At 41.5% G+C, this 25,176-nt stretch overlaps 2 protein-coding genes across 2 annotated transcripts; one reads left to right on the top strand and one right to left on the bottom strand.

The window, feature by feature from the left end:
• The first annotated feature begins 934 nt into the window (after positions 1-934).
• LOC109878913 (zinc finger and BTB domain-containing protein 34-like) lies at positions 935-22,065 on the top strand. The gene is made up of 2 exons (XM_020471119.2): positions 935-3,691; positions 13,256-22,065. The coding sequence occupies exon 2, from the start codon at positions 13,289-13,291 to the stop codon at positions 14,807-14,809; it is 1,521 nt and encodes a 506-aa protein (XP_020326708.1). The 5' UTR covers positions 935-3,691; positions 13,256-13,288; the 3' UTR covers positions 14,810-22,065.
• A 1,388-nt stretch (positions 22,066-23,453) lies between these two features.
• On the bottom strand, positions 23,454-24,777 carry LOC109873561 (uncharacterized). The gene is made up of 2 exons (XM_020465219.2): positions 24,559-24,777; positions 23,454-24,345 (listed from the first exon to the last, which is right to left on the bottom strand). Exon 2 carries the CDS (start codon positions 24,343-24,345, stop codon positions 23,551-23,553), a length of 795 nt encoding a protein of 264 aa, XP_020320808.1. The 5' UTR covers positions 24,559-24,777; the 3' UTR covers positions 23,454-23,550.
• Between the last annotated feature and the right edge of the window lie 399 nt (positions 24,778-25,176).

Genomic DNA, 25,176 nt, shown 5'->3' with positions numbered 1-25,176 from the left:
GTTTTGAAATTAGGGTTAACTCTTCTGGGCAGAAATAGATCACCACATATGTGGTATGATAAAGGAGAGCTGCTTTAGACAGGCAGGCCAATTCTGATAACTTTTTTCCAGTAATTGGTCTTTCGACCAATCACATCAGATCTTTTCAGAGCTGATATGACTGGTCAAAAGACCAATTACTGAAAAAATATCAGAATTGGCCTGCCTGTCTAAACGCAGCCCATGTGTTCCCAGTATAGGGGAATTGGCCTTGACCTCTTGTCCAAATGCAGCCTCTGACCCCTATTTTCAAACAGTTTGGCACCCCTGGCCCAATGTGCATTTCTCTGAAAATATTAAACTGTGAGAGGATTCTCTTTACAAATCCAAAATGTTATTTTTTCTCTGAGTTTTATGTTGTGATATGCTGTAGGCAAGCCTTATTAATATAATTTAAAGAGTGTATGAAGCATAGATTTTGTAGGGAAGGCCCCATAGGCCATGTGCTTGCGCATAGAGATGGAATCTAAACAGCAGTATAGAAATGCATTTTGTGATCCCACAACCCACACATAAACTTCTTAATTACTGTGATTAACAACTTTGAACCTAACTCAAACAGATAGTTATTTGTTGTACCATAAGGTGATCGGGGCGGCAGGTAGCCTAGTGGTTAGAGCGTTGGGCCAGTAACTGAAAGGTTTCTATATCGAATCCCTCGAGCTGACAAGGTAGAAATCTGTTGTTCTGCCCCTGAAAAAGGCAGGCTGTCAGTAAGAACTTGACAGGTTAAATAAAGGTAACATAAAAAAGTATCGCTAGTTTAAAAAATGGTGTGGCTATAAGAATAGGATATGCAAAAAATTTGTCACCATAAAAAAAAGTACCTAGCAGATATTTGATGCAGTAGTTACGCGATAATAATAATAATGACGACAGAACCCCGTGAGTTTTATAGGCATCTTTGTTTTTGTTTTTTTATTAATCTAGCTAGCGATACTAGCAGATTCAGACCAGAGAAGAAGAGGCGAAGCAACAGGGACAACTGGGCCAGCAGATGGCGGTGTTTTGCTTCTTTCGCTCACCAAGCGAGGAGTTTTTGTATGGAGGTCAATAGCTAGGTTTCCATCCAATTGGCGAAAGATTTTCATGAGAATGTTCTAAAATCTGCATAAAACAATATGCGCATTTTCCCACCAGAGATGTGTGTCCATCAAACTGACTTATTGTGGAAACAAGTATGTGCGTGATGAGGTAGTGCACATACAAATAACATTTGCTGTTAAATTCCAATGTAAGAATGAAACATGCAAGTTAAATGGGTTTGCATTGCATTTTCAACGCTACTGCTGGTCTTCTCACAAAAACGTTTGCGTTATATAGCCAACGTGCGCTCTAGCTAACAGGTCGCTGATACAGTACGGGTAGGCTACCTACACTGAGATTATGAATAAGAGCGAGCGATATTATTTTTATTTGTCAAACGGCAGCCAAGCATCAATCATCATGTCACCAGAATATGACCCTCTATATTTAAAGGAGCAACATGCTCATCAACTGCAATTTCACCACCCTGTGAAGGTCGTCATAATTTATTTAAACTGTACTAGTGTAATAAACTGCATGGTTTTCCGAGTCGTAGTGGAAGGACCACACAACATATCATCGTTGACTCCAAGTTTTCTTCAATATGATGGATATTATATCAACATATGCACATAAAAACGTTTCCACCGACATTTCTCGAATAATTCCTTGAACAGACACAAAAATATCTCACCCTGTCTAGTTTATTTATTTTGTCGACATTTGGAAAGTTTACCGGAAAATGTAATTATATTTTTTATCTGACATGTACTTTACTCGCATAAAAAGTTTCAACGCAAACCTGGTTAATGAGAATGTTTAAATTGGTCAACATAGAAACGAATGGCTTATTTGGTACGTGTGATCTTTTTGATCGAATAGAAGTTTCGTAATACTTAAGTTGTTACGAAAGTACTGATCTAAGTAGGACACGTGACATCCCGGCAATGTTGAGGAAAAAAACACTATACCGGAGTTGTCTCGCGATGGTTAAGCATATTCATAGTATGAGGCTAGAATAATTGAGTGTATTTATTTATTTATTTGTAACCTTTATTTAACTAGGCAAGTCACTTAAGACCAAATTTCTTATTTACAATTACGCCTTCCCCGGCCCAACCCTTCCCTAACACACGACGGACGATGCTGGGCCAAAGTGCCCTTTGGGACCCCAGTTCACGGCCGATTGTGATACAGCCCAGGATCGAACCAGGGTCTGTAGTGACGCCTCTAGCACTGCGCCACTCGGGAGAAGAAACAAAAATACAGTGACTCATGTTAGAAATGTTGGTCAAACATTTTACATTTGAGGTTGGACGGATAAACAGTATCATAATTGTATAAATATAATCTTGGAGAGGTATTGGAATGTTCGAAATGAACTGCCGATATCACAGCATTGCTGGATATTTGTTCTTGAATACTTTGTGCAACATATCAATTGAACTGGCACTATCAGGACGGTTCTATGTGACAAACATGAGACGGAAAAATAGGGTCCATTCGACACATTCTATTTATATCATCAAATTGCTAGGCTCTGGGCAGGGCGTCGTTGGGTTGATAGGCACTGGGCAGGATGTAGTTGGTAGCCATGGCGAGGATTTGAGCTCCGGTGGGGACACCAGCCAAGGAAAGAGCCACTAGAACCAGCGATGTCAATGTAAGGCAGAGGAGTGCCAGAGTCCACACCGTACTTGTTCAGCCCAGAGGCCATGATGAGGAAGGCAGCGGGGGTCTGATGTCGGCGGGGTGTAGCAGAGGATGTCAGGTTGTTGCTTTGCGGAATATCCTCATACTCAGACATCCCCTTATAGAAGTCATAGTCCTCACGCCAGATGTGTTTTTTTTACTACCTTTATTCAACTAGGAAAATCAGTTAAGAACAAATTATTATTTACACTTAAGGCCAAACCCGGACGACGCTGGGCCAATTGTGCGCCGCTCTATGGGACTGCCAATCACGGCCGTATGTGATGCAGCCTGGATTCGAACACATAACCTCCCCGCTTTCTGCCATTGATGGGCATTGCCAGAGCGATGGGCAGCTCTGTTGTCCATGATGATAGAGTCGTTGGGTCCCATGGCATGTCCTGTCAGAGTGGCGATGGTAAACAGCTGAGGAGACACCTCACCTACCGCCTTCTCTCTCATCTCACAAAACACGTCGACCATCACCATGCGTTCATCAGCATCTGTGTTTCCTACATGAACCCTGCGACTCGCACCGGACACCACCAACTACGTAGCAGCCCATAGCATCTCTCACTATTGAATACAAGCGGTTGACGTCAACAACCCTCATCGAATATTCAAAAATAATTACAATAATGCAAAGAAAGGATAGGCTGGAGCTTGACAGCCCGCGGTGCCGCTTTGTGGACAACGATTCCGATTGCTAGGGCGGAGGAACATGCATCTTGCCATTATATCCACACTATTTGGTATCTCGTCATTATATCCAAATCTCTGCCCAGACAGAATCATTGGCAGGTCGGGCTCGAAACATAATACACTTCCGGTTGCATAAAAAAATTGCAGCTACCGACACAGCTGGAGTGGGGGAGGCCTTCCTCTAGTGAAAGCGAGCTACTGGGGGGAATGGGTGACGTTTGATCGGGAAAAGGTGAGTTGATAGAGTAAAAACATTGATTTGGACACTAATCGAATATAACCTCATCGTCAAAACTATGTTGCTGCTGCTTGTGTCATTTGGTGAAAAAGGTTCTACTCTAGCGGCGCGCGCTAACTGTTCAACGTGGGTAACACTAGGCGCATACGCCTAGCACATTTTTGGGGAATTTGCCTGTTCTCTTCGATATCTGTTAAGAGCCATGGTCTCAGCCCGCACAGTTAGTTTTGCATTACATAGCTTGCTAGCTAACTTTAGCCACATTACGTCAATTAGACCTAGTTAGCTGGCTAACCAACATTAACTTATTTTGGCTAGCCCCAAGTGTGCCAGTCTTGTGTTTTTATGCCGTAGGATGTAGCCACCTAGAAGCTAGCTAGCCTGTCAGAATTTGTTGCAGGCTGACGTTAACGTCCGTTCGGGCGGCAACAAACTTTGCTCGACTCTAGACAGACACGGAATAATGCCGTTGCAACTTTTCGAAGCTAATGTCTGTCTCGTTAGCTACTTTTCTAATTATTGTGGGAGTTAACGTTTGCTCAAATCACACTTTTTCTCAACAGGATTATCTTGCCAGTGTATCAAGATAGTTACATGAACTGGGCGTTAACGTTAGATGACGTTACGATGTTCATTCCATTTCATTTGCATGGATCCAAGCAATGGCTATTACATTATTCACGTTTTTGTGGAAATGGAAAGGTCGATTGCCTTTAGGTAGGTAGGTGACATTTGTGGGGAAATACTGTGGAACATGTAACTAATAAACGAACTATCTAGCTATTATCTAACTAAATTACTGTGTTGCAAGTAAAGTTGCCTAGTTCCTGCATTGTCAGTTGATAGTTAGCTAGGCATTTAGCTAAATAGCATGCAAATTAGCTACACTGATAGTAAACAAACATTGTAACAGTAATATAGAAATATAAAATGTAGGCTATTGGCTTAAAAAACACATGATGGGTCTGTTTTTTTTCGGGTTGTCAACTTTACGTGGAGCATCTGACCTTGATAAAAGGCCAGATAAAACCACTGTTAGTCTGGTTGTATGTTGTAAACTAGTTATAGACATGATGTAAGGACACAGCAGTACAAAGTACATTGTCACCTGGGGTCATCCAGTTCACCTGCATTCTCCTTGAATTCAAGGGTAGTTATATTAACTTGTTAGACAGTACAATTGTGTGTGTCCCTTTCCCTAGCTAATGCACATACAGTACTTTGTCAATAACTTGGACTTGGTCGAGCCATACCACAAACTCAAAGGGCAGTGCATTGTAATAGTTAATTTTTTTCATATGAAAGGGAAGACAGAAAAACAACACCCTTGAAGCCCATACAACCTTCTAGGGTTTTCTATTGTGCTGCAGTATTATAGGAGTTACTCAACCACTGAATATTTTCACTGCATGGCTTGTCAGAATATACAGAGACAAACCAAATTAAGCCTTGTGCGTGAGTAGCATTGACTTTGCACACATTAAACCCTGCATTTATAGTCATGGTTCTCATCAGGATAAGCTTTAAAAGGTTTTAGTCTGCCTCTGCCATCAGTGTTGATTGAGCAGTACAAGGGCAAACTGCTAGGAATAGCCAGACGAAGGAGGTCTGGCTCTGAATAAAGCAGTAATAGCCTTGATGTGAGGTTCTCATTTTAATTCCTTTATCAAAACATATTTATTAACATGGTCTGTTTTGACATCTCAATGGTGGGTAGTTATTTGGGCTAAATATATGCTTGAAGTTGTATTGGGTCATCTGTCTTTGAGAACAGGTTAAGGAAGTTATAGTTATTACCAGTAGGTTAGTTAGCATAGTGTTGGATTTGCTCAGCTCAGCGCTCCGTTTGGGTGAGTATAAAAGAGAAGGATTTGACTTCTCTGCGCAACGACTTACAGGGAAGTTTTTTTTTTTTTTTGTACTGATTAGACTATGAGCAGCAAATAGGCCTATGCAAATCCTGATTTCCCTTGCTAATTTTGTAATAGCCATTTTTTAATTAGGCCTTTGCTACTTGTAATTGTGCTGCAGTTATTCCACGGCAGCTTGGTTATCAGTTTCTGGTCATTGAAATGTTATTTACCCAAAGGGACTGGCCTGAACAGAGATTACTGAACAGCGATGGTACTCCTGTGTAGCTCAGTTGGTAGAGCATGGCGCTTGCAACGCCAAGGCTGTGGGTTCGATTTCCAAGGGGGACCTGTATTAAAATACTCAGTACTGTCAGTCACTCTGGCTAAGAGCATCTGCTAAATGTAAATGTGGAAACATTTAAATGTAATGGCTGAATGGCGTTACTAGTAGTCCATGTCAGTAATTGAAGTAAGCAGAGGTTAGTGATGACCTACCATTAGAATGAGGCAGGTAGTGACATCCCAAGTGGGGTGTTATTTTCATGGTGTTGGTCGCATTTTGATTAGGCTAGCAGCTAAAGGATTGCGTTGTCTTCCAGTGCTTTTTCTCCAATGCATGGGGAATTCTAATAAGCCTGCTACACAGATGATAGGAGATTATAGGCCAATGGATAATGGAACTCTTTCTCATGTCTTAATCAACCCAGAAACCCAATTTCATGTGGGTCAGTTCTACATTTATTAATTAATTCCTTGTTATTTCCAATGCTCAAATTTAAAATACATCAATGTGCTTGCATGTTATGCTGCTCACACCAGGGCAGATAAGCTAATCCCCACACATTATCCCCCTCCAAATTCACAAAATACATTTTTCTCAGAAGTCTCCCACTCTGCAGACTATTTGTTGCCCATCTCATATTGCTGTATCATGTCTTGCTTGAGTAGGCCTGCATGCTGTTTTGCAAAATACTGCTTATCTTGAAGTAAGCATTCTTTGCTTGTTTGCCAGTGCTGATGGGCAGGTTTTGGAGGTTGTCTTTGAAGTGTAGTCTTTTGTTCAGCCATAAGTCACAGGCCCACAATAAATTGGATCTTTCATTTTGGACTTAATCAGACCTACTAAATGAAAGTGAATGTTTGTGTTTCCCATCCAGTCCATTTTAGCATTGCTTATGTGACCGGCACCCCTTTGGGTTCAGCTCAGCCACAGAGCATACATTCTTTGGCTGCCCTTCAACTTGGCTCTCAGTTCAGTTTGCAATGCATGGTGTTGGCATAGGCCACTGATAGGTTTAATATGCACACAATATTTGCAAGCCTCATGATGGCAGAGTGAAAATAATGTAAGCCTGCACCTCCATTTTCCTTTTCTCTCCATCTTGCTTCTTTCCCCCTCAGTCTCCTGTGCCAGGATGAGAACATATGGGTAGTGTGACAGGTGTCTTGGCAAGCCTTGGCAATTGGAGAAAGTGTTTTCATTCTCAAACTGCTGACAGAAGATCATGCTGAATTGCCAGAGAGAGGCAGGGGGAGAGCTGGGAGAGGGGCCGATGGATTGGGGGGGAGAAATAAAATTGTATTTGTCACATGCTTCGTAAACGACAGGTGTGGACTAACAGTGAAATGCTTACTTATGGCCCTTCCCAACAATCCAGAGAGAAAGAAAATAGAAAAGTAATAACACATAATTATAAATACACAATGAATAATGATAACTTGGCCATATATATGGGGTACTAGTACCGAGTCAATGTGCAGAAGAGGGCAGAGCTGGAGAACCGACTCAGACAAACCAGTTTTTGTCAAATTGCTCAGGCCAAGTGGCTAAAACAGAATACATTTGAGCAATTCCATATTAAGGTCAACCTGAGCATGAAAAAGCGAAATAGCTTATTTCCTAATTAAACTACTTTCATATTTACCTTGAATGTGTATATTTTGAATTAAAGACTACATTTGACCTTTTTATATTTGCCAATTTGAATGTTATTGTTACTACAAAGTAGGATACAAACTCTCAAAATAAGTATTTTCAGTACTCACTCTAAGCATAATGGATGTGACTGTTATGGACGCTTCATAACTTTATCAATGACTCACCAGTCAGCAACACTGCATAACACAATCATGATAGAATGTTCATGCCCTTCCTACTGCTTCCAAAGTGTGTTTATGTTTGCAAACAAGCTAGCAGACATGTACTCACGTTGTCATCTGAACTGCAATCATGTGTTCTCCTTTATTTTACTAGGCAAGTCAGTTAAGAACAAATTCTTATTTTCAATGATGGCCTAGGAACAGTGGGTTAACTGCCCATTCAAGGGCAGAACAACAGATTTTGTACCTTGTCAGCTCAGGGATTTGAACTTGCAACCTTTTGGTTACTAGTCCAATGCTCTAACCACTAGGCTACACTGCCGTCCCCATTGCATGTGATCACATGGCATAATAAAGATCTTAAATTCATAAACATAATTAAGGTCTTAAAAATCCATCACAAAGTTTCACCGGTCATGCTGAGGTTGTTTACTCCCTTGAGTAACTACAGGTACCCCCCCCAGTGACAATATTGATCTGTATCTGTGTAGTCTGCAATGCACATGCTTGTGAACTGTAGCTGTCAAGTCTCAGAATCTCTACAAAAGTGCAAACCCTGTGCCACTGGTAGATTATAATTCAATTAAACTTTTTTTTTTTATTACCATTTCAGTAAGGAAAATTAAGAAGTTAACCCTTCATAGGAAAGACGATATAGTAGGGATGAGTGAGGAATGAGTCCAGCTAGCTCAAATAAACAAGGGAATGAAATGGGTGTATCAATCCTTGAGTCTAGGGTTAGAGGTATACACTGAGTCTACAAAACATTACGAACACCTGTTTTTTCCATGTCTTACACTGGTCAGGTGTAAGCCATGATCCCTTATTGATGTCACTTGTTAAATTCACTTGAAATCAGTGTAGATAAAGGGGATGAGACGCGTTAAACATAGGGAGGCACTGATATTCAATTTTGGCCAATTCTGATATTTTCCTTGCCAAAGAAAACGATACCGATATTTAACATTTTAGCAGCCTTTTAAGCATTCTAGTACAGTTAAATAGTTTAAACAAAGTGTCATATGTTCAGTTAGGAACAGATTGTTTAATAACTTGTAAATGGGAAAAATTACACATCCATGAATGTATTTTATCGCACAACAGGTATTCATGACACAAATATTTTAGCTGCCCCGCATTACAAAGATGGTTAAGGTGTTGGTGGCTCTTCTTACTATCCATTCTTGACTATATGGAGAAACCTAAACATGCTTTGAAATAAGTATTGGTTTAAACTCAAATGCAGTTAATCATTTTTGCTTTGACTACTTGAAAACATGACTGTCTCTAGGCTGTCATAAACTTCTATAAATGGCACAAATGTGCTCAACTGACTTGACTCGTAAAATGAGAACAAATTTACAACACCAGCTCATCTTTCATTTAGGAATAATAAAAAAAATATATAAAAACAATTGCTTTTGTTTTTAAATTAATTGAAAATCTTGACCTATACCTGCCATGAATGAACAATAGAAAAGCCATTCATCTTAGTACAATTGTTACCAGTGAATCTAGATGGCTGGGTTACAATATGACTGCCCATTTACAATTTTAACATTTGGGGGAAGTTTTTCTTCATAAAGAAGACCTGCTCGGCTTTGTCACGAAAGTCTGTTTCTTTTTTCGTCTATAGTGTGTGAAGCTGCACTGAAAAGGCTCTCACTGTCCACACTAGTACATAGAGCACCAAGATACTTGTGTTTCCATCTTGTCCAGCTGTCTCTGTAACATTTCACGTAAACCCTGTTTCTTGTCTGCATCAATGTAGCGGTCCTTGTCCCTAGCATCGAGCATGGTGACGACACAGTAAAGAGGCTCAGAGAGAATCCCACCGAATCGCTTGTTCACAGCGTCTGGTAGAGTACTTTGGCAAGTTCTAACCCCACGGTCTGTGTTGGAAGTTTTGTTGAGCATGCGTTTTAATGCCATGACAGAGGGTATCTCGTCTGCTGCAGACGCAGTTGAAGAGCTTATTCCTCGAGTCAGTTGTTTGACTGGAGCTAGGAGTGTGTTCATGTTTTCAATGAGTCCACTGGTTTGTACTGATTTGTTGCAGGTAACTCAGTCAGCTGCGTACACGCCAAGCACTCATTTTTGTTCCAGCAGGCTCTCCATCATGTAAAGAGTACTGTTCCTTCTGGTGAAAACGTCTTGCTTAAGCCTTTTCGTTTGCACTCCAAGCTGCTCCTGTATTGCTTGCAGGTGGCTGTATGCTAGCTGTGAGTGTTTAAAATGACCTATTATCTTCCTACCTGTTGCCACTGTGTCAGATATGCTGTGTTGGGACAAAACACCTTCGTTCACAGCATGTGTGTCATGCATGGAAAACTGGCGACTCCGCATTCTTCAAAAGCCTTTGTCATGTTACGTGCATTATCACGTAGCACATCGTGTACTTTGTTCTTGGGGATTTCAAACATGTTCTCAAATGCCATTGAAATGGCAGCAGCGATAAGAGAACCAGCACATTCTTGAGCATGCAATATGGCTTTCCTCAGTACGAAATCCTCATCGACCCACTGTGCTGTCAGACTCAGCATGCTCATGGGGCTGACATCGCTGGTCCAAATGTCAGTCGTGAAGCTAGTAGCAGTGACGCCCATAGCAAGTAGCTCGCTGATGTGCGATTCAACAATCCTGTGTAACTCCGGTAGGGAAACATCTGAAAAATAGCGCCTACTTGGTAGTGTGTACTGGTGCAGAGAACGGTTGATTGTCAAGGGCAATGAATTCCATTATCTTGGCGTTAATGGATTTCGCCTTTGAGTTGTCTCGCTGAAATGTTCTTGCTCTTTCAAATGACTGCTCGACTTGAACTTTAGTTTAGTTTAGTTGTTGGAAGTGTGCGCTTATTTTTTTTCTGCTTTTGTTCTAGGTAGTTGCTGAACGTCTGGGGGATGATGCACTTTCAAATGAGTAATTAGGTTTGTGGTATTGAAAGATTTCACTTTCTCCCCTCTGGAAATAATAGCAGCACAAACGTTGCATATGGCCTTTTTGTTATCTTCCTTTGAAACTTCAAAATAGGTCCACACAGCAGACATTGTGGGCTAGGTTAGGAATGCTGTGTTGCACATGTAGCACTGTATTTTTTTGTGGCTTCATTACCCACCTACCTACGTTATCCAGGTGTACACGTCAGCTTTGACATCCGTTTTTGCACATCGGCGTTAAACTAGACAATAGGGCCGATGCCCGATGTTGGCATTTTTGGCTAATATCGTCCGATTGTGATATTCTCACCGATATATTGTGCATCCCTAGTTAAATAAGATTTTTAAGCCTTTAGGATTTCCTAATGTTTGGTATACACAGTGTATATATAGGCAGTTTGTGGAATTGGTAACAGATAAAGACCGACTCTGATGCTGTTGAAATACAGTTCTTGAGGAGAAACGACCACACAGGATCTTGCCAGCCAAGGATGACAAGGCTTGGGTGGCTGCAGGTCAAGTTGTCCAGTCCCTGTGTCCTTTTGTGGACAAGGTGGAGGGGGTATCATAGAGCCTATGCTGGCAGATTAAAGAGTGTGAGATTAACGCAAAGCATGAGTTTATAAAAGCAACTTTTGAGTTTGAGTTTTTGTATGTTTATTCTGTTACTCAATAGGTAATTTGACAACATTTTAATATTTTGAATAAAACATTCATGATCTAGAATGAAATTACTAAAACGTGGTACATTTGAAATGGATTGCAGTTTCATTTGCGGTCTGTCTTTTGGGACCATAGCGCACAATGCCACATCCATAACATTTTCCTCTAGTGTTATTATTGTGTTATTATTGTGTGTTATTGTGTGTTAAGTGCAAATATTTCTATAATTGTTGTGGTATGCAGCACTCTAATTCGGAATGAAAGTAGAGTTTTTCCAAATAAAGAATTCTGAATGCATTTTCTAGCACATTTGTGCATTTATGGTTGCTTAATTAATATGGGACACATGAGTGCACTTTGATAGCCTATGCAATAACTATTCAAGATACTTGTTATTTCTTTAATATATAAACAATTATTTCGCACAGTGTCACATCCATAACAGAGAATTTCCCATGCATAACGGTACATTTTCCTCTCTAAAGTATGTGACAATTTTTTGTTGTTTTTGTGTGTAGCCAAGCCATACTTTCAAAGTGGCTATTAATATTTTACCCTAAGACTTTAGCTGGTGTCTCCATTCTCCCAAAAATGGCTCTCCATTTCCCTCACATACATAACGTAAGTTTTGTTCCGTTACTTTCAAAGTGGCATTACTTAGAATTTTGGAGTTTTATGTCTACTCTTCCCCTATAGGGTTTTACAAATGTCTCTCAGAAATGATAAGTCCATTTTGTGAGACATTTTGTTTCTCATTCTGTGTGGAAATGTCACATCCATAACACTGGAATTTCCCATTTGCCTCATCATGGCATTGGTAATTACAGTGCCCTGGTCTGCATTTTCAACCCTCAGAGAGTGGTTAAGGTAGTTCCATCTATGTTGTAGGCTACAGCATTTTTCTTTTGATCTCCTTTACAAAGCAGTGTTCAGTCCTACTCTGGTTGTAACAAAGTGACTTTCTGACATTTACAGCTAGGCTGGGCTGGCTAACACTTTCTTGCCAAATAACCAGATTTTCGTCATTCTTTGCCAAAACGCATAAAACGACATGCTAGTGTAATTAAAATGCAGCAATGCTTTTAGAGTGCATTCTATTCCACATGGAGGACTACAGTTCTTGTCATATTCCTTCTAATGATTCATTTCAAATTGTGTCAGACTACCATGCTGCAGTACTATCTCTTCTGACCTCCAAGGTTTAAGGGCCTGCTTTGTTCGTTGCTGTGAGGATTTTCACTCCAGATTAAACATCTGCTTGTATTTTTTGTTTTTCTGTGGTGCATATTACTTGTTTTCTGAGTGCTTTTGTGTGTTGAACTTGTGCACTCCCAACACAAGTTGGAATGGGTGGAATGAATATGCTTTTGCAGGCCATCTCCAAACTTGGATGAGGCTGCAGTTATCCCTACAGTCATTCCTTTGGCAAATTACTGTGAAATTGGCCAGCTGCTGAATGGATCTTATTTCAAATCCAGATTTCCAAATTGTTCTCTTATGAGAGTCAGTTGGGTCAATGCTGAACTAGGCTTTGACTCTCAATGCCTATTACTGCAATATGTCAAATGCACTACGTTTTTGCCCAGGCGATTCTTATCTGAATAAATGCTATATATATATATATGCCTTTTTCTGGCAAAGAATGAGAGGTTAGTCTAACTTCTACTGCCATTTTGAAAGCATACAGTATTTTCTCAGGCCAGTGTGAATGTGAAATTCTATTGGCTGTAGCCAGGTTTCTTAGTGTTGGCATATTTCTGGCGCAGACAGCCAAAGTTTGCTCATAAAGCATGCTTGTTGCTATTTGGCTGTTGTGGCACACTGACTTTATTTGTAAAATATCTTAAATGAACCTCAATGTTAACTGTCAATGTTCTTTCAGATATTTTGTATGTGAAAATGAAACTTGAAATGCACTAGTCAATAAACTGTGACTGCATGCAGGTGTTCTCAGATATATCCTGATTCTTAGTCCTAATGATTGTTTTATTTTCTGTTTCTGCCAGGTTGTCTACAAACTGGTAAGCCATATCCAAGAGATGGATGACGGCAGCGCCTACATAGAGTTTGACGTGCCAGAGTTCAGCAACACCGTCCTCAACCAGCTCAACGACTTGCGTCTGCAGGGGAAGCTATGTGACATTATCGTTCACATCCAGGGCCAACCGTTCCGGGCCCACAAGGCCGTGCTGGCGGCCAGCTCACCGTACTTCCGCGACCACTCAGCCCTGGGAACCATGAGCGGCCTGTCCATCTCCGTCATCAAGAACCCTGATGTGTTTGAGCAGCTGCTGGCCTTCTGCTACACTGGCCGCATGTCCCTGCAGCTCAAAGATGTCATCAGCTTCCTCACAGCAGCCAGCTTCTTGCAGATGCAGGCCGTCATTGACAAGTGCACCCAGATCCTGGAGGGAATCCACTCCAAGATCAGCAGCGCCACCAGCCCAGACGAGGGCTCCCAGGCCAGCCGCAACGGTGTTAAAGACAGCAGCCTTTTCATCAACCCCACACAGATCTCCCCCCCTTACTACTCCAGACACAGCATAGAGGCCCGCTCTGAGCTAGCAGCAGGGAAAGGTCATGGCAGGGCGCGGCACCAGGAGGAGGGCCAGTCAGACCGCGGCAGCAGTGACGGTGTGTCAGAGCAGGAGGCAGCCACGGAGGGAGAGACTGAGCAGGTGGAGCTGATTGGGAAGGACGGCCAGGTGACAGACGTGCATGTGAAGCTGGAAAAGACGGACCGGCCCAGCTACTCCGACAGCTCCTCGGCAGGCGACGATGGCTACCACACAGAGCTGGTGGATGGAGAGCAGGTGCTGGCTGTCAGTGTGGGCTCCTATGGTCCTGTCATCCAGGCAGCTGGCTACACTTACTCAGGCCTGTCATCTCCCTGCTTCGTGAGCCTCAGCAGCTCCAGCCCCTCCCGCTCCATGCTCAGTGGCTTCAGGGGCGGCCGGGCCAGAGCCAAGCGCCCCCCTGTAGCCGTCCCAGCAGAGGTCCTGAGTCAGATCAAACCAGGAAATGCAGAGGACAGCAGCGAAGCAGTGTTGGGTCAAGCAGGCTTTGAGAATGACGTCCAGGAACGGAGCCTGCGCAGCCAGTGGTACCCCTACAACGAGAGGCTCCTCTGCATCTACTGCGGCAAGTCCTTCAATCAGAAGGGCAGCCTGGACCGCCACATGCGCCTGCACATGGGAATCACACCCTTCGTCTGCAAGTTCTGCGGCAAGAAGTACACTCGCAAGGACCAGCTGGAGTACCACATCCGCGGCCACACGGACAACAAGCCCTTCCACTGTCAGATCTGTGGCAAGTGCTTCCCTTTCCAGGGAACCCTCAACCAGCACTTGAGGAAGAAGCACTTGGGGGCCACAGAGGGCACCAATCACATGGACTCTCCAGAGAGAACGGAGGGGAGCTCTGGTCAGAAAGTCCCAGAGGATGCCTCTGAGGGGATGGCCTTTGAGACGCAGTATGTTGAGGAGGCTCCGGCCACTGACATGGAGGAGAGCTCAAAGTGTAGCCCTGAGGAAGCCCAGGCATCCAGGTGTGATTTTTAGGCCCCTGTTCTGGTTGAGGAAGCTTTAACATGTTTTGTTTTTGTTGTTTTTTTATGTTTAGAATTTATTTTGGAAGCGGCTCCTTCAAATGTTGCATCAACCTTGTACTTCCAGGTTTTCTGCCTGTCCATTTTTAGTGAAAGTAGAAACATAGAAGAAGAAAAGGGTGCTTTTTAAAAATAGATAATTTCAAAAGGAAGGAGAATCAACTTGCTATGGATAAGGTGGCCTCAATAATCAAGGCCTCCTTGTTGTTTTTGTTTTCTCTTTAATCTTTCCATGTTTTTAAAACATATTTACAGAGTAATATAGGCATGTTGCAATAATTGATAATATGAAAGCTCTGCTGCTTGTCACAAGTTTTTACCTAACCTGTTTTTGCACATGTGGCCAAAGGTGGTCACTTTACTCACAAGGAATTATTTTTCTGCAAGTGCAAAGCTTCATGTGACATATCTGTTCAATACCTCATGATACAACTACATACTCATAACAGACAGTATTTTATGAAACTCCACCAGGTTCTACCTCATAGCTAAGAACCTAACAGGAACAGAAGTGTTTTCCATTTTAAAAAACAAACCGTTTTGTTTTATGCTCTATGTGTTATATTTGCCAAACTCTAAGAAGAACAATCCTCAGTCTCAACACAACGCCTTGATACTGTAGACTAATGTTCCTTGCTGGTTGTATGAACTCTGGACCTTGTCCATCAGTTCATGGTCAACAAGGATGTAATGTGGTCGAAGAAAGGATTTGCTATATTTAAGCAATAAGACCCGGGGAGGTGTGGTATAAGGTCCATATACCACGGTTAAGTGCTCTTCTTACGCACAACGCAACGCGGAGTATATTGGCCAAATACCACAAACCCTTGAGGTGCCTTGTTGCTGTGATAAACTGCTTACCAATGTAATTAGAACATTTAAAAAATATTTTAGGGGTCATACCCATGGTATATGGTCTGATATACCATAGCTTTCAGCAAATCAGCATTCAGGGCTCAAACCACCCACTGTATAATGGTGTATAAGAAATATTAAGTATGTTGTATGTTTGCATTGAGCAAGCTCAAGGACAGTGGATAGAGTACAATAGTAGAACACAATACATTACATGATTTCCACTGTCTCTATAGCCAAGATCTAGTTTGCTTTTCAGAACACACAGGAGCAGATTCCACTTATCGGTCTCTTTTTTTACCCAGTGAAGGTCACATGCAGTTGGCCATGGTGTGTTTTACAGATGTGATTCTATCTATTAATCGACATGGGATCAATGATTGAGCCTGACACAGTGAAATCATTGGAGTGTCTTCCATTCTGATGGTGTTTAGTTAATTATTCTCAACCTGTTTATGTGAAACTGTTTTTTATCTGTGTGGAGATGATGCTCAGTGCAGAGTTCCCCTCATTAGCTTGGCACAGCAGGCGCAGCGCTGCCCTGGATCTGTGCATGGAATCAATATGCTCACAGTATGCAAACAGGGAGAAGGGAATATCCGCCATCTTGTCATGGCAGTTTTTGTTCACTCCATTTCATGAGAACTCTTGTTCTGCTCTTTTGTTTTAATTGACTGTTTCTGCCATTTCCTGATCAGACACAACTATTGAGATGAGGTGATAAAATGGGAAAGCGTGTAGTCTCATTGATGCTTCATTAGAAATTAAGAGTTTGATGGACAGAGGGTAGAGGGTTGTGAGATGAGGTTGTGAACCAAAGTAATGGTGCACAGATAGTGGCAGTTAAAGTTAAGAGCAGTGGTGACTGGTGATCATCAGTTTATTGTGATAAAAATAGGCTTTTTAATAGTCAATGATCAAATTATTACTGCATCAGTCAGTGTAAGTCCATTTGACAACAGATTGGTAGCTAGCTTTTTCAGTGTTAATTGGTAAATAATAATCAAAGGGCACTGCTGGCATCGGGGATGGTGCTCTGCTTGTTTAGAGATTAGCTGGGCTTTCAGGGTTTAGCAGTTGGATGAATGTCATTTGACCACATTTCACAACTTTTGTTAAAGATTCCATTTTTCATATCGTCATAAGTCACTAATGCACACTATGGTTGGGGCGGGAGGTAGGCTGTGTTTGTCAGATGTATATTGCATTACATGGCTAAGCATTACAATGCGATGGCATAGTTTAGGTGGCGAATGGGATTTCAATATTCTTATTGTGTGATAATGCTTCTAAGTGCAGTAGTTTTTAATAATATGGGCCTAAATTCTGATAATTATTGCTCTAACGTCCTAGCCCAGATCAAGCTCTTTATTTGGTAGGTGCGGTTAAGATCAGGTGGAAAGCTGATCCTTAAAAAGCACTTTTTGTCAACAGTAATTTTGCTCCATTACCCCTCTGCTTGCTGACTTGCTATTTCAGCAGTGAGTTGCCATCCTTGTATCCTGTTATCTTTTAGTTTTTACACATGAACACACAAAAATATAATTTAGAGAGAAATGTCCCGAAAAGCCCAGAGGTCCAGGTGGGTGTGGACAAGATCATTTCCTCTTCATTTAATGTAGCACCACCATTTACTATGCCTGTTTGTTATTTTTCGGTTGTTTGCTGCATCTTTTTTTTTTATCACATTACCATCCCCTTGCCTTTGGCAGAACTTGGTTCTGTGATTTTGTTTTCATATTGGTATTGTGCAGTTTTGCATGTATTTCCATATTGTGTAATGTTAGGTCACCAATGCAGTCTTTTCTCCACTGAATGCTCACTACACATGTGGTTAGCTCATTGTTTCACCAGATACTGTTGGAAACTGTTCCGTTTACAACCAAAAGGACCCTTCTGTGATTCAGTGAGTTATCTGATTCACTGTCTCCATGTCTTGTTGCTGATCAGTGACAGGTCCTTCCCTTTTTTGTTTTATTTTTGTATTTCTCCATCAACAGAACATATGCTTGACAGTGTTGTCCAAAGTCAGCCACAATCTATTTTCCTCTGTCTTGGATAAGTCTGGGATATTTATGTTATGCTCTGTGTGTTAATGCACTCTGCACATTTCAGAACCATATCTGTAAAGTCTTAACCCTGCTCTTATTGAATCTGTCCCTCTGTCCCCCTACTGATTTTAGAATGGGGAATCGACACTGAACAAAATTATAAATGCAACCATTTTTTATTTTACTGAGTTACTGTTCATATAAGGAAATCAGTCAATTTAAATAAATTCATTAGGCCTTAATCTATGGATTTCACATGACTGGTAATACAGATATGCATCTGTTGGTCCCAGATACCTTAAAAAAAAAGGGGGGTAGGGACCTGGATCAGAACCAATCCGTGTCTGGTGTGACCACCGGTTTGCCTTGTGTAGTGTGACAAATCTCCTTAGCATAGAGTTGATCAGGCTGTTAATTGTGGCATGTGGAATTTTTTCCCAATCTTCTTCAGTGGCTGTGCGAAGTTGCTGGTAATTTTCGGGAACTGGAACACGCTGTCGTACACGCCGATCCAGAGTATCCCAAACATTCTCAATGGTTGACATGTCTGGTGAGGTAATGGAAAAACTGGGACATTTTCAGCTTCTAAGAATTATGTACAGCACCACAATGGGCCTCAGTATTTAAGCATGTTATCTCTGTGCATTCAAATTGCCATTGATAAAATGCAATTGTGTTTGTTGTTCTTAGCTTGTCTGCCAATACCCCACCCCCACCCTGGTACACTCTGTTCACAACGTTGATATCAGCAAACCGCTGGCCCGCATGACACCATGCACGCGGTCTGCAATCTGCCCGGTACAGTTGAAACCGGGATTCATCCGCGAAGAGCACACTACTCCAGTGTGCCAATGGTCATCGAAGTTAAGCATTTGCCCACTGAATTCGGTTACGACACTGAATCGCAGTCAGGTCAAGACCCTGGTGAGGACCACAAGTACGTACATGAGCTTCCCTGAGACAGTTTCTGCAGAAATGTTTCGCTTTTGCACACCCACAGTTTCATCAGCTATCCTGGTGGCTGGTCTCGGGCGATCCCGCAGGTGAAGATGCCGGCTGTAGATGTCCTGGGCTGGCGTGGTTACATGTGGTCTGCGGTTGTGAGGCCAGTTGGATGTACTACCAAATTCTCTAAAAGGACGGAGGCGGCTTATGATAGAGAATTAACATTGAATTATCTGACAAAGGCTCTAATGGACATTCCTGCAGTCAGTATGCCAGTTGCACGGTCCATCAACTTGAGACGTGGCATTGTGTTGTGACACAGCTCTACATTTTAGTGGCTTTTTATTGTTCACAGCAAAAAAAGGTGCACCTGTGTAATGATCATGCTGTTTAATCAGCTTTTTGATATGCCACACCTGTCAGGTGGATGGATTATCTTGGCAAAGGAGAAATGCTCACCAACAGGAATGTAAACAAATTTGTGGACATTTTGTTTTTTGAAAAAAGCTTTTTGTGCTTATGGGGAATTTCTGGGGTCTTTTATTTCAGCTCATGGAGCATGGGACCAACACTTTACATGTTGCATTTATATTTTTGTTCAGTATACTTTACCATGTAAAAATATGGTCCTTTCATAGGTTATTGAGCCAGGAGTCAAATCAAAGATTTCCCAGTAGATAATTCTCCAAAGGTATGTCTATACATTTGGCCCGACAAGAGGCATGATGAGTTTTCTAGATAATACGTTTTTTTTCCAATTCCTTGCTATTTCCAACAGATGATCTTGTTACAACACAATGCAGTTGAATCCCACATAGGATGTTGCCAGATATGATAGTCATATCATGAAAGAAATGTATGAAGCCATAAGTACTAACATTGAGTGTTTGTTTCATTGTCATTTTAAGATGCCAACCATACAAATCCTAGAGATATTTTAAAGAAAAATAAGCTTTTGAATCTTGATCTGTGCCTTGCCATACAAACGATCACACAAACGATCCCTGTGGATATAAAGCATCTGACACTTACAGTAGACATTTGTTTTGTGCCTGCCTTCAATGGAAAGAATAAAAGGTTTGAGGACAAAGTATTGATAAAGTACTGTTGATTTTCTTCACTTTTAATTTGGATTAAAAAAATGGTAATAGTTTATGCAAAAGTGAAATGTCTACAAGGGAATAGGCACGGAGAATCATGTCTGAGATACATGCCCATGTTGCGCCCTTAAGTTAGCAGGGTAATGGGCTCCTCGTTTTTAGTCAGCCATACCATTTCCTTGTCATCAGACCCTTTTTGATACTTGTATTCATTTGATAATGTGATGGATTGTGTTTTGTTATATTGTGACTTGCATGGCTTCTAATCGCAGTCATGAGCTGTTCTGTTCCTCTCTCCAGAGGCTGTTTTGTATGTATACTGTATCCTTTCTGTTAGCACTGAGGACAATCTAAGATCTCCTTCAGTCTCAGAGAAGGGAGAGTACAGCTAGACTCTTCCCTCTCAAGATTAATTTTGTTACATCTGGCCAGGGGGACAGCTTGTTGAGAATGAGCAGGTTTAAAAAAAAAAAATTTTAAAATGTGTTTTAAAAAAGTGCATAGTGCTCGGTTATAGCTGTATTGCACATCACTCACCCACAAAATTGTTTAGAAATGCTGATGGCAGTTTTTGGAACTTAACATTAGTTCTTGTTTTTGTCTCATCTGGCATAAACTTAGAAACAGCATAACCTGTCTTTGATGCATTCATATTCCAGAGGGATATATCATTCTAGTCTCCCCTTTTTAAGTGATTACTTTATCTTTAGGGACCCCCCCCCCCCAATAAATGGTGCTTTTAGTCTGGTCAGGTTATTTATTGATTTTTATATACAAAAGACTATATACATGCATATATATTAATTAATTATAGGGGGATGGAGGGGTAATTTTGTTTAAATGCTTTTATAAACTTAAGTTACTAATGCTACAACACTCACCAACCAACTGAACCTGACACTTGTTTGCATTCACTCTGTTTGTTCAAAACTATTCATATTAAAGGTGGGGGGAGCGATGTTTGTGGGCCAGAAGTAATCAAAAGGAAGTGTTTACAGGGAAGGCTGTTGGACTACTTTTTGAATTTGCAGATCGTTCAATTACTTTTTTTTAACTGATTAACTTCAGGTAGTTTATGAACACTGATATAGATTTCCATAGCTTCTCAACCTTTCTCCACTGTGTAATATACAAAAGCAATAACCTTTTTTTAAAGGGGATGATATATTGGTATCAATGAGACATCTAGTTCTTGGGCTTTCACTTCTCAAACAAAAGCTGAATGTGAGGGAGCTGTAGAACTAAAGTAGGTCGAGGACAATTTGATATAGATTTATTTTTATATATTTTGTGAATCTTTGGATCGGTTAGGTGAAAATGCTCATTAGGTGAGACTGGTATTGCTGGTCTTTTAATTAGGCATCCAAAGCCTAAAACGATCAGTGAACTGAAATGCAAAGCTGAACATGTGATTCCGTCAAACCCCAATGGCACTGGTTTTAAAGTTGCACCTCCATCTGTGTCAAATACTGAAAGGGATTTTGGGCTGCACAGCCACATAGTAGGAGTGGCAATCTGTTTTCATGCTAAAATTTCAAGGTCTTCCCTTTCCCCTCGAGTACTGAGACTATAGTTTTAGCGGGTCAGAGTGGAAGTGGTCAGTACTGCTTTAACTAAATGTTTAGACTGACCTGTTTCATTCTCTTTGATGTGAAACTCCTTGGTCTCTCACATTCTGTGGTATCTGGTTAAGTATGTGGTCATATGGCAAAAAACTAAGTAGAACTCAGGGTTTATACTAGTGTTATAAAGTGGTCACTCTGGGCATACAGCTCGTGTGTAGAATTCAACATGCACTTATATTCAGGTGGGGAAACAAATCCTCAGTCAGTGGTTCCCAAACATTCTGCCTCAAGGGTCTCACTGAACCCATGTTTTCCATTCCCACTCTGCATGTATGTGACGAGCTTCAATGCTGAGGAACAGGGGAGACCTTTTTAGTTTGGCCTATTGTCCGTCCACCTGCCTCTAGTCCGTTCTACATACAACCCAACTGTGAACCTCAACTCTACTGTTTTGTACAATGATGAAGTAAATGAAGCTAGCTAGAGCTGATGCTTTAACTTTTAACTTGCCATTTCTGAACTTATTTTATAGCATGAAAAATATATTTATTCAAATTATACTTTACTCATAATCATTCTGTGCTGCTTTATTTTGGTTCATAAGCTTGTAAATTGCTTTTTTATGATACTATGAAATGTCAATAGAAAATGTGTTTTTATTTGTAAAATAAAGATGCTCATTTGGCAACCTTGTCCAGTAATTTTATTGTACTAAAGGTGGAGGCGAGCACGTTGTAGGTGAGACATTGTTGGGTGCAGAAACTGCAGATATGACCTCGCCAGCAGAGGGACATCACACACTCCTCATTTGCTGTAGCTACTCTGTTTATTTTACTCTTATCTATCCTGATGTATAGTCACTTTACCCTGCCTTCGAGTACATATCTACCTCAACTACCTCGTACCTCTGCAGATTGATATGGTACTGGTACTCCCTGAATATAACTCCCTTATTTTATTCTTCTTACAATTTATTTTCTACACCAGTTGTATTTGGCACATGTGACAACATTTTATTTTTTTAAATGTAGATGTTGCACACAAACACTAGCTACATTACCGAATATTTTTTTTATGACAACTAGACCTTTTCTTTTTTTTACTGAATTCAAGCAGTCTCACTCGCCAGGTTTCCATCCAAACATTTCATGAGGATGAATTACCTGATGCATGAAAAGTCATTACCTGGCTGATGGTAGTGACATAATTTGTTCTTTCGACATGGTGGGATCTTTTTGTGTCGGTAAAATAAAATGCTCATATTTATAGAATAACCATATCGAAATAAACTTGGGAGTCACGCAATGTTGTGGTCCTCCCAATACGACTCGGGAAGCCAAGCGGTTTATTAGGCTACACATGAAATGTTATTAACGTTGTAGTGTCTTAGCTCTTATTACTAATTTATATAACAAGACAGACTCCGAATACAATGAAATCAACTGTAGCTTCAAAATTACTAAAACTAGTAAGTACAAGAATAACAGAGCAAAAGACTGCGCATGACCAAGGGCGCTCCGCTCTTAAAGGGGACATCAGTAATTAACAAGAACATAACAAACTCACAGGGTGGTGAAAGTGCACTTGATATGTTTGATGCTCCTTTAAATGTAGGTAACCTACCCGTACTGTATCTGTAAGGTGTTGGCTAGAGCGCACGTGCCAAGGCCAGAGTGGGCACGTTTGCTATATAACGACAGTTTGTGACAAAACCCATCAGTTGTGTTGAAAATGCGATCGGAACCCATTTAACTTATATTTTTCATTACTACATAGGAAATGTAACCTCAAAAGGTATTTTTATGTGCCCTATGTCATCATGCACAGACGTTTGTCCACAACAAGTCAGTTTGATGGAAACATCTCTATTGGGAAAATTTTATTTTATGTAGATTTTAGAATATTCGCATGAAAATCTGTCGCAAATTGGATGTAAACATAGCTACTGACTTTTTTTTATCCACAGGCATTGCGATAATGATTTCTCGCGCATTCGTAGGTGGGCCTACTAACAACATCCACATGATGCCTTGCATACGGTGAAAATAACAACCTGAACTGTAAAATGGATTAGACACCAACCTAGATAAATATTTAATAATTTGGGTCAATTGTCCTCTTGCCATGAACTTCTGTTTGAAACGCTTAGATAACCATACACAGTAGCTTGTAACATGGTCAGTTGGGAGATAAGGGCCTTAGGTCAAGCTCTGCAGCCACTTTTTCCATCTTCTCCAGTTCATGGCCAATATGTAAAATGTCTGCCCTCATGGACACCAGTGCAGTTTCATTGTTTGCAGATCCTCCCACGCTGTGGTTCTTCTGCACCACCAGTGTGCAGTCATCACCAGGCAGCTTGTACTCCATCCTCCTGGCCCTTGTCCAGCTGCCATAACTCTGGATCCCTGCCAGCTCCAGGAAGGCCTTCATGGCCTCAGTGCTGCTGCAGCTCTCCTGATCTCTCACTGGGACCCCTAAGCAGTGAGCCAGGTGCTGGATGATGGGAGTGTGGCCAGTCAGCTCCCTGTACTGGGGTGCAGGAGGACAGGGCTGACCCTGGATCTGTCCTATCTCTGGAATAGAAAGGGGGTTGTCCTCACAGCCCTTTGGCCCTTCTGTTTCGTCTCTATCCACACATAGCTTCTCTCCCCAGACTGTAGAGGGACATCCAGAGCCTGCAGCCTGACTCTCTGGCTCTGGTGGCATATTGTTGGAAGAGTATGGATTGTTACCTATGATCATTCTCCACTGACTGCCCTGTTTGCTTAGCCAGGTCTGCTGAGAAGCCAGGTGGAAGCTCTCTGTGTCGTAGTAATGCTCTCTAATGGTGACCTCTTCGATACACCGTGCCCCCTTCTCCTGCAGCCGTGCCTCGGTCTTCTCTCCCAGCTTGTACTGCAGCTCCACGTTCACCCTGATGGACCCCTGGGGTCCCACCTCTTCACCTGTTCCTGCTAGTGGTCTGTTCAACATCTAGCAAAGCAAGAGCCACACCAAGAGGTTCTGATAAGAGGAATCAGTGGTGCACCATCTCATAGTACAGCACAGATTACATGCCAGTTTTAAGCAGATTCAGTGTATGTTACAAATGGGCAAATACACTGTATATCTTGTGATGGTGGAATTATCATTTTAAGGTATAGTGAATTTTATTCTGGGTTGATGTGGTTACAGCAGTTGTCTTACCTCTACCGCAGAGATCCTCAGCTTGAAGCACAAAGGAGAACCTGTCTGCCGTCCTCAGCTCACACACAGAATGAAGGTTTGTTGTTTTTAACCGTTTGAGCCTCTGCTGCTGGGTGACTAGAACCTATGACGAATGAGCTAATGGCAGTCGTGGCGTTATTAGAGTTTATAGTGAGTCCAAGCCACTGCCTTCTGGTGTTTAGTGTTTATGGATACTGCTTTGGTTGTCATGGAGGTCAGCTTATCTTCCCTGCATTATCCGTCACCATGATATAATCTTTATTTACATAGCTATATATGCATGTCTCCTCCCCTGTGTGTCTCTAGTGCTCCTCTCATTCTATCGGTGTGGCAGGTAGCCTAGTGGTTAGATCATTGGACTAGTAACCAGAAGGTTGCAAGATCGAATCCCTGAGCTGAGAAGATAAAAATCTGTTGTTCTGCACCTGAACAAGGCAGTTAACCCACTGTTCCTAGGCTGTCACTGAAAATAAGAATTTGTTCTTAACTGCCTAGTTAAATAGAACAGTGATCAGTAACCATGCTAGTGTTTGTCTGAAGTATGCCCCTCCTTTTCAGCTGATGTGTTGACAATGCCACCAGAGGGTGCTAGAGAAT

Source organism: Oncorhynchus kisutch, linkage group LG3 (assembly GCF_002021735.2).
Source record: "Oncorhynchus kisutch isolate 150728-3 linkage group LG3, Okis_V2, whole genome shotgun sequence".
In the NCBI taxonomy this organism is placed as follows: domain Eukaryota; kingdom Metazoa; phylum Chordata; class Actinopteri; order Salmoniformes; family Salmonidae; genus Oncorhynchus; species Oncorhynchus kisutch.
Note: the sequence above shows the minus strand (reverse complement) of the source record. Positions and strands in the feature narration are given on the sequence as shown.

Coding starts and splice junctions, on each gene's coding strand:
- LOC109878913 (XM_020471119.2), top strand. CDS start 13,289: ATGGATGACGGCAGCGCCTACATAGAGTTTGACGTGCCAGAGTTCAGC.
- LOC109873561 (XM_020465219.2), bottom strand. CDS start 24,345: ATGTTGAACAGACCACTAGCAGGAACAGGTGAAGAGGTGGGACCCCAG.